General features: G+C 46.8%; 1 protein-coding gene across 1 annotated transcript; it reads left to right on the top strand.

Moving 5' to 3' along the window:
- Window positions 1-3,078: 3,078 nt before the first annotated feature.
- S100A11 (S100 calcium binding protein A11) lies at window positions 3,079-8,190 on the top strand. The gene is made up of 3 exons (XM_033924011.1): window positions 3,079-3,263; window positions 5,690-5,848; window positions 7,571-8,190. The coding sequence occupies exons 1-3, from the start codon at window positions 3,261-3,263 to the stop codon at window positions 7,745-7,747; spliced, it is 339 nt and encodes a 112-aa protein (XP_033779902.1). The 5' UTR covers window positions 3,079-3,260; the 3' UTR covers window positions 7,748-8,190.
- The last annotated feature ends 1,605 nt before the right edge of the window (window positions 8,191-9,795 follow it).

The raw sequence follows: 9,795 nt of genomic DNA, 5'->3' as shown, positions 1-9,795 counted from the left end.
CTTTAACGTTTGCGGTGTGAGCAGCAACCCCAACTTGCTGTTCGCGCTAGTGTCAGCTTTTCCCCTGTTGTTACTTCCTGGACCCACGCCTAGGAAGTGACATCAGAGGAAGAGCCGACGCTGGTGCGGGCAGCAGGTTGGGGGTTGCTGCTCATGCCACGAACGTTAAAGAGGTACGGGGGAAGGGAAGGGGCACGCACGCGCAACAGGAGGGGGCGTGGAAGGAGCAGATGGGGTGGGGGAGGGGCACCACCCACCCTGGCGCCGTTCATCTTCACTACGCCACTGATAATACGATTTCAATATAAAACTATTTGAGGCCTGTGCAGATGGGATCAGAGACAGAGTTTGCAGGGAAGGGGACAAAGCTGGTAGGGACGGGGTGGGGATGGGGACAAACTTTATCCATAACATAACATAACATTCTGCTTATTGACCGTGTAACCAGAAGTTCAACGCGGTTTACAGAAAGTAATAAAAGTAAACATGTTACATGAAATAAGATGATTCGTTAAACAGTCAAATATTTAGAAAAAAGATAGGTCTTCAATTATTTTCTAAAATGGCCATAGGAATGGGTAGTAAGCAACAATATTCGGAATTCGTTGTCATGAAGAGCTGCCTGAGATGCCAAAGTATGATTCAGAAATTTCCTACTCCTGCAACCCTGGACAGATGGAAAATTAAACAAAGGATGAGTTCTTCTACTATGTCTGTATGATGCTAAAGAAAATCAATTAACTAGGTAAGAAGGAGCTGTACCAGAAACAGCCTTATAACAGAAACAGGCCTCCATTGGCATCCAATGCAATTCGCGATAAAAGGGTGTCACATGATCAAATTTCTTCAGGCCGTAAATCATTCTGACCGCTGTATTCTGTATTATTGTAAGTCTTGCTAATTCTTTCTTGGTGACTGTCAGATAGATAATATTACAATAATCGAGAAGACTCCGTAGTAACGATTGAATCAGTAATCTAAAAGCAGTAAATTCAAAATAAGATCTAATTGTCCGCAATTTCCATAACGTTGAAGTGGCATTTACGCACTACAGCGTCTATCTGAGCGTGCATTGTAAGATGCTGGTCTAAAATAATTCCCAAAATTTTAATCGTTGGATGAATTATATACTGAGTTGAATTTATACTAATAGAAGGTTCAGAAGAAATATTACTAGCAGTCGCCACGAAAAACTTTGTTTTGCCAGAGTTTATTGTGAGTTTAAATTTCTCCATCCAGGAATCCATCTGTTTCATTACAATTTCAACTTTATCCCTATGTCATTCTCTATATAGAACTTATCCCAAATAGTAGGCTTTTCAGCTGTTTTAACTGTAGCCTGCTACTCTGACACTGGTTCACTTTTGGGAACTAAAGACCTCTTTCTAACTGCCACAGCCTTCCACGTCCAACACAACTCGGACATATGCAGCAAAAAGCTCTAAGTGCAGGCTTGCCTAGGAATCCCCAAAGAATAACTAAACAAAAGAGAAACCTTCAGGGCATGGAAGGGGCATAGCAGAAGAGAAGAACAGTACCAGGTATAACACAACAGAAAAGTAATTCTATAAACAGAGCACCATAGTGTTAATTACTAATCACACTTAATGCACTAGTAATATAGCATGACGTCCCTATGGTCTGCTATTGCCATGATAACTCTGTATTTGTCACACTTGATTGCTGGCATTGTGTTACTGGATCTGACACGATACAGTGTGGCATTCATTTTAGAGACACAATGCAAAACATCCTAGGTCCGAGTGGGTGCTGAAAAGTTCTAAGTCCAGCCAAGAAGAAAGTGTTGTGTTATGGTTCAGTCCAGGGGTAGGGAACTCTGGTCCTCAAGAGGCGTATTCCAGTCAGGTTTTCAGGATTTCCCCAATGAATATGCATGAGATCTATTTGCACGCGCTGCTTTCAATGCATATTCATTGGGGAAATCCTGAGAACCCAACTGGAATACGGCTCTCGAGGACCGGAGTTCTCTACCCCTGGTTCAATCAATGATCTGAAACAATGTCAAAAACATAGAATTTTGTTTCTGCAAATTGTCACTTAACGAACCAGCTACAGTGGCATAATAACATTCAGAGTTTAGGAAGTTGGCTGGTTGGGCTGAGAACTTTTCAGCATCCCCTTGAATAGATCAGGAGGGCATGGGTGGGCACACCCTCCTCCCTCAAAATAGAAAAATGTTGCAGATCCTTCTTGCTCCATTCAGAGCAGGATTAACCAATAGGCCAAGTAGGCACGTGCCTAGGGCCTGAAATGGTCAGGGGGGCCTGATGAAGGAGGGCATCAACATTGGTTTTCCCAAACGGTGATGGACCCCTCCAGCATCGATAAGCAATGTGGGCCCCCCCAATCGGCAACATGGGCCCCCCCAATCGGCAACACTGGCTCCACCTGATCGGCAACCGCCTCCCCCCCCCCCCATCGATGGAAAGTAAGACAAGCAAGCAACGGCAACGGGAACTGTAATTGTGCAAGCGATGCTGCTTGCCCAAAGCTTCCCTCTGACACAGCTTCCTGTTTCCGCCTGGGTGCATGGTGGGGTGGGGCAGGGCAGGGGGGGCCCAGTGTACTTGTGTGCCTAAGGGCCCTCGACAAATTAATCCTGCCCTGGCTCCATTGCCAATATGACTTCTTTAGCTTTTCCCCCAGTTAAAGTTAGCAGCAAACTACACCAAAACAAAGTGGCTACATGATTAATAATAATTTAACCCCCCCCCCCCCCAAAACAAAAACAAAAACACACACACACAAAAAAAAAACTAAACAAACAAACTAGGGTCTCTCCATATGGACTAAAAAGGAAAACCAGAAGTGAACAGTGCTTTATTTTTCTGGAAAGGCCACATTTCCCTTTCCTCTACTTTTTGCTTGCTTCTGCTTCCCCTTGCTTGTTTTAAACAGTTGCATATGCCCTTCCCACCCCAGAACTGTCTGTTCCGTTTTAGGATGGTGAGGATGACGATGCGCACAGCTTCACCCCGGCCACCTCGGAAGCATCAGGGAGGAAAGAGCCTCGCCCTTTCTTAGAGGCGTGATTAAGCCCCTCGCATTCCCCAGTCGCTGGATCAGGATTTTGGGGCTGGAGAGGAATGTGGCAGCCAAGGCGGGTGTGGCTATGCGGGGCGGGCTCAGTCTCAGGCTCCTATTAAAGGTCCAGTGCGGAAAACAGCGGCCGCAGCTCAGCTCCACCCTTCTTGCTCAGAGCGGACGCAGGCTGCTTCTCTCTTCTCTCCGATCGCACCATGGTAAGTCCCAAAACTTGCAGACCTCAAATGCCTTGGGAGCCTTTGGGAGTAAAGAGTGGGATAATAAGGTGGGGGTAGAGTGCCAGGTGTATAGAGGCTAGCAGGAGTGGAGACGGGAGGGAGACTTACTTAAGCCTCCCCCCCATCCCTCCCTCCTTGCCCTGGAGCTCTGACCGATGCAAGTGAGTGACTCAGCCTGCTCACGGGCTTCTGATAAGGATCATGTCAGCGTGTCCGTCTCCACCCAAAAAAGGAAGAAGAAAAAACAAACAAACCCCAAACCAGATGTGGGCAGAGAGTTAGGAGGAGGAGAAGAGTCTAGTAGGAAACAGCCCTGCCCAGAAGTTCCTGAATCATGCTGGACAGCTGCCAAAGAAAGCAGAGGTTGGGGAGGGATCAGAGGAGGGCTGAGCAGGAACTTGCTTTTCTCTAATGCGGGAGGGAGATGGGCTGATGGCTCAGACCAATGTTCCCTCTAAGGATTGATGAGGTGTGTGCAAAAAAAAAAAAAATGCATGAGCGACAAGTTACATACTCCACAAATTTATGAGCAGGCGCGGAGGACGAGTGCCCGTGAGATTGTGGGAGGGTTAAATACTCACAACTTAGAAGAATAACAATTTACTTAAAGTTTTTGCATCGCCAGCTTTCTGGTATCTTTGGCAGCGGCTCCTCTCATGAATCCCCCACCTGCGTCGGAAGTCCGATGCAGTCGGGGGGATCTTGAGAGGAGCTGCCGCTGCATCTTTCAACTTAAAATACACTAAGGCGAGCAGGGCAGACCGCCGCTTCCTCTCAGCTCCGCCCGCCCTTGATTGAGTGACACGAGAAAACGTATGAGCGACGCCACTGAAAATAGTGAGCGATCGCTCATTAGCTCACAGCTTAGAAGGAACATTGGCTCAGACCAGGGCTCACTTTCAATCCAGCCCTTGGGACACGCCCAAATGTCCAGATGAACGTACATCCAACCGGTGTCGATCTATTGCATGCCTATTTACTGTGGGTGTGTCCCAAGGACCAGATTGAGAACCCCTGGTAAAAAAAAAAAAAGACAGAACCAGATGCAAGCAGAAGGCAACATAGAGGAACCTTCTGCTGCTCACTGGAGGGCAAATGCCACAGGTTACTTGAAAGGGGCAGGCAGTGCACTCTCGCTGGCTCTCATTCCCTCCACCCCCTGCTCTCTGATTCTGCTTTTGCCTATGGGTGTCAAAATAAGCCTTGCTTTGTCTCATGGAGGAGGATCAGATGGCGGCTGAACCTCTTTTTGTTCACATAGAGTGGGGGACGTTCCCCTCAACCCTCGGTGGCAACCTGTTATGTGTTTGATCGCAGCCCTCTCATGAATGAAATAAGGAACTTAATATTCTCTGAGTAGTACCTTTGGTAATCTCTCTCCTGGTTATTCTGATCAATTTAACCACTGTGGCCCCATGTCTGATGGGGGACAGCCTGATCTCTGGCTTTTCCCCCCCTCTTCCCTCTCCGCCCAGGCCAGGAGAAAATCTTTCCTTACAGATGAGCTTGGAGACACTTGGCCCACCTGCTTCTATAGGGCACATTTGAGAACTCTACTTTTTAAATTTCCTTTTCTTTTGTTGCTGGAGGGCATGACCCAATGATGCGAATGAGCCCACGTGTCCCAGGAGCTGTCTCATCAGGCTTTTGAATGCTATCAGTTTATTCAGTTGGCTTTTATCAGAACACGTAGAGCCCTTGCTATTTTGAGAGTTGCAACAGACAGATGTTGTGCCTGCAGTTGCCATCCCAGAGCTAAGAGTCTCTTGGCTACATGAGAAGACACTGATCTGTCTGTCCTCAGAGGATGCCAGGCAGCAGCACTGGAAGCCAGGTGCTAATTCCCCACCACCTACCTTCCACCACATTCAAACTTAAAGCTCCTGTCAGGTGAGTACCCACTAAAAGCCCAGGGAGAGTCTTCTTTCATGCTACAGGGAAAGCTCACACCTTAATACCGAAGTAGAGAATGACACGGGTTCAAATGTTTCCCCCATCTCCACAGGAACTCGATTTCTCTGTCCCATCCCCGTGAGTTTTGTCGCTGTCCTTGTACCTGCCCCCTTCCTGTAAGCTCTGTCTTAACTGCACAAGCCTCGAACACTTAAAATTTTAAAGTGCAGATGAGGACGGAGCTTGCAGGAATAGGGCGGGGACGGGATGGGAAAATACGTTCCCACAGGAATGGGGATAAATTTGTCCCCATGTCATTCTCTAAGTAGTAGCTCAAGGTGAGTTCCATTCAGGTACAGTGGATATTCCCTTGTGCCCAGGGGGTTTACAGTCTAAATTTATACCGGCGACATGCCCAAGATCACAAGCATCCATTGGTAGGATGTGAACCATAGCCTCCCTGCTCTCCCTCCTGCGACCCTATATTACCAGATCCTTTCTTCTTTGCGCAGTCTCAGCCCATCCTCACGCCTCCGACAGAAACAATGCGCTGCATTGAGTCACTCATCACAGTCTTCCAGCGCTACGCTGGCAAAGAAGGAGACAAAAACAATATGTCCTTCAAGGAGTTTGAGTGCTTCATGAAAACGGAGCTTGCACCTTTCGTGGAGGTAAGTGCACTTTATTAGCTGCAGGCTTTCCAGAAGGTAACATCTGGCTGCAGGGTGGGGCCTCCAGGCCTTGCTTGAAGATGCCTTTAAAAGCATGCATGGGGATGTGGTAACTGGTAGCTGTATGCAGAAGTGAAGGCTGTGAGGGGTGGTTGTGGGGGGGTACAACAGTGGTTCCCAACCCTGTCCTGGAGGACCACCAGCCAGTCAGGTTTTTGGGATAACCCTAATGAATATACATGAGAGAGATTTGCATATTAATGGAGGTGACAGACATGCAAATCTGCTCCATGCATATTCATTAGGGCAGGGGTGCCCACACTTTTTTGGCTTGCGAGCTAATTTTAAAATAATCAAGTCAAAATAATCTATCAACAATAAAATTTTTTTAAAAAACACAAAGCACATTGTACGCAGAGAAAATGTTAATTATCATTTATATTGGGGGTGTTTTTCAAAGAGGTCAAAGCAGATAACTTTAAAATATGTAATGTCACCTCAGTAGCGACTATACAAAAATAAATAAATATACCCCTTTCCCTTTTACTAAACCGTGATAGCAGTTTTTAGCGCAGGGAGCTGTACTAAATGCCTTGAGCTGCTCCTGATGCTCATAAGCTCCCTGTGCTAAAAACCGCTATTGCGGTTTAGTAAAAGGGGGCCATAGTGTAAAATATAGACAGCAGATATAAATTCAGACACATTTTGATCACTAAATTTAAAATAAAATAAAATAATTTTTCCTACCTTTGCTGGCTGGTGGTTTCATGAGTCTCTGGTTGCACTTCCTTATTCTGACTGTAAATCCAATATTTCTTTCTTTCAGGCTCTCCTCCAGACCTCATTCCATTCCCCAATCAACATCTTTCTCTATCTCTCCATGAGTCCAACTTTTTCTTTCTCTTTCCCTGCCCCTCCTCTTTCTTTCTTTCTCTCTTCCCGCCCCCCCCTTTCTTTCTGTCTTTCTCTCTCCCTGCCCCCCCAAGCCACCGCCACTGCCGATTTTCTCCCTGTTTCCCTGACGCCAGGCCAGGAATGTACAAACCCCGGCCCACAAGCGTCCTCCCCCCAACGTCAATTCTGATATCGGACGGGAAGTTCCAGGCCAGCCAGGCAGCGATTGACATCTGAGGAAAGCCCACACTTGTACGTGCCTGGCCTGGTGTCAGGGAAGCAAGGAGAACAGAATGCAAAGGCAACGCTAGTCTACTGCGGAGCCCGGGATGGGCTCCATGATCGACTCATGTTGCCTTTGTGATCTACTGGTTGATCGCGATTAACCTTTATGACACCCCTGCATTAGCGCTATCCTGAAAACCTGACTGGCTGGTGGTCCTACGGGTCAGGGTTGGGAACCACTGGGGTACAATGTCTCTTTGAGACCAGTGCAACCAGTTTGACTCCTTATCTAGATTTGAATGGTATAGGCATTGTGTAGTATTTAGCTGCATCCTGGACTGGACAATGGTTTCTTTTTTTTGTACCATCTTCTAATTGTGCATCTTCTAATAGTTCTGTGACTGGATCTGATTCTTCTCATCTTGCCCATGCTACAGTATAAAGAGGGAACCTCCTTCATTTTATTGAGGGAACTCAGCATTATGGCTTGGAACCTACTGTGAAGTCATAAGAATTTTCTCTGGGCCATATGCTAGCATGACATCACTCATGCACTCCATTTGGCTCTCCAGGCTCTAAAGAAGTGGCCCTTTCTTTTTGCAGAACCAGAAGGACCCAGATGTTTTGAAGAAGATGATGAAGAGCTTGGATGGTAGTGGGCCAGGTGGCAATAGAGATGGTAATCTGGACTTCCAGGAGTTCCTAAACCTCATTGGTGGTTTGGCAGTTTCATGTCATAGCACTATGATTTGTAGCGGTCCAGCCAGAAGCAGACATTGAGTCCAAATGCCTCCAGGGACTCATGTGATATCCTGATACAAAGCCATAAAGGCAGGTGAGGCCAGCTCCATAATTCCTCCATCAATCCACGTTGACCTTAAACACTTAGCAAACATCCTGTTGCTAGGATGTAGACCAGGGGTCTCAAAGTCCCTCCTTGAGGACCGCAATCCAGTCGGGTTTTCAGGATATCCGCAATGAATATGCATGAAATCTATGTGCATGCACTGCTTCAAAGCATATTCATTGAGGAACTCCTGAAAACCCGACTGGATTGCGGCCCTCAAGGAGGGACTTTGAGATCCCTGATGTAGACGGTAATGATCTGACTTAACTCTGAAATTCTTCCCATCCATACACTGTTCTGTCACTTATACTCTAAAGACACCGGACAAAATGTTGCCTGTGCTTAATTTGTGTTAATAAAATTGATTCAAAAATGAGTGATTTTTTTTTTTTTAAACTGGAATAACACACCAGAGGGCTGACTCTGAAGTCCAGAATTCAGGAGGAGGGCTCAGCCTAGGGGACAGGTACTGAATGCAGGACCCGTATGGAAGGGTCACCTCAGGGTGGAGAGAGGTAGTAAGGACAGAACCCATGAGGAGGGCTCAGCATAAGAACAACCGTACAGGGTCAGATCAATGGTCCATCTAGCCCAGTTTCCAACATTGGCTAATCCAGGTCACAGTACCTGGCAGAACCCCAAATAGTAGCAACATTCCATACTACCAATGTAAGGCAAGGAGTGGCTTCCCCCATGTCTATCACAATAGCAGACTATGAACTTTTCATCTGGGAACTTGTCCAAACCTTTCTTAAACTCAGCTATGCTAGCCACTGTGATCATGTCCTCTGGCACCGAGTTTCAGAGCTTAACTATTCTTTTGCGTAAAAAAAGTTTCATCCTATGTGTTATAAAAGTATTCTTGTGTAATTTCATTGAGTATCCCCTGCTATTTGTACAGGCAGTCCCCGTTGTACAAACATCCGGCTTACTGTCGGACTCGTACTTATGAATGGGGATCCTGTTCTACCTTCTGTGTTCCAAAGCGCCCTTCTTCCTCCCTCCTGTGTCCCAATGCACCCCTCTCTCCCTCCACTCTGTGCCTCCCTCCTGTGGGTGTTTACCTTCTGGCTGGCTCCCTCCTTCCAGCCGCAGTCGTTCTCTGCACAGAGCCACGGGCAGCGGCTCCTACGTGCGTCCCGCAGTTGACCCGGAAGCTTTCCTTCTGATGTCGGAGTTTGGTTGGCTTTCTAGCAGTCACTGACACGCTGGGGTTTTAAACAGTGCTGTCACTGTACCGACACCCCTGGACCAGTCGCCGATTTTTGTCACTAAAAGCCAACACCGCTCTTTGAAAATGGCTCGGCAATTGTTAAGAATCCACCGGAGTGCTCATTTCAGAGTTGAAGAACTCATTTGCATGGCAGTGTCGGAGACTGCTAGAAAACTCGCTAAAGACTGAGATAATCCGTTTTGGTAATCCGCCGCTAAAATGCATGCAGGCTAAACCGTCGGAAAACAGTTTGGCAATGGTGTTAAAGTTTTGAGAATCTGGGCCTCAATGATCTCTTCACATGAGAGACTTGTGCAGTCTGAAAATCCATTTCACCCCCCCCCATCCAGCTTTATAAACCCTTTTGAAACTTTGTTTAAAAACTGCAGTTTTAAAACACTGCTTTTCAAAAATAAAAACAAGGCGTTAGATTGAGAGTTGATCCCATGAGCCGAAGGTTGAGCCTCTGAACCTGTCTACAGTGTGAAAAAAACCCAAGTAAGTGGTATGAAGGGAAACAGTATTCAGACCTTCCCAGCTTTTTTGTCAACCTGGTACCATCAAACAGGCAGCAGCTACAATCCTGGCTTCCCCACATCTCCGTTTTTCTGCAGATTTCATCCAACATACTCCTTAGCATCCAGACTCATGCCATATGGCATAGCTAACACTGATTTAGGTGGGGCAAAGGTCTACATGAGTGGGTACTAGGCAGTGCAGATGTTGACACTGTGGCCCAGATTCTCTTTACGGCTCCAATGGCGTGTC

The sequence above is a fragment of the Geotrypetes seraphini genome, chromosome 16, assembly GCF_902459505.1.
Source record: "Geotrypetes seraphini chromosome 16, aGeoSer1.1, whole genome shotgun sequence".
NCBI classification, from domain to species: domain Eukaryota; kingdom Metazoa; phylum Chordata; class Amphibia; order Gymnophiona; family Dermophiidae; genus Geotrypetes; species Geotrypetes seraphini.
Note: the sequence above shows the minus strand (reverse complement) of the source record. Positions and strands in the feature narration are given on the sequence as shown.

Excerpts from the sequence above, each read along its gene's own strand:
- S100A11 (XM_033924011.1), top strand. Across the intron at positions 5,849-7,570 it reads AGCTTGCACCTTTCGTGGAG|AACCAGAAGGACCCAGATGT; the intron begins GTAAGTGCACTT and ends TTCTTTTTGCAG.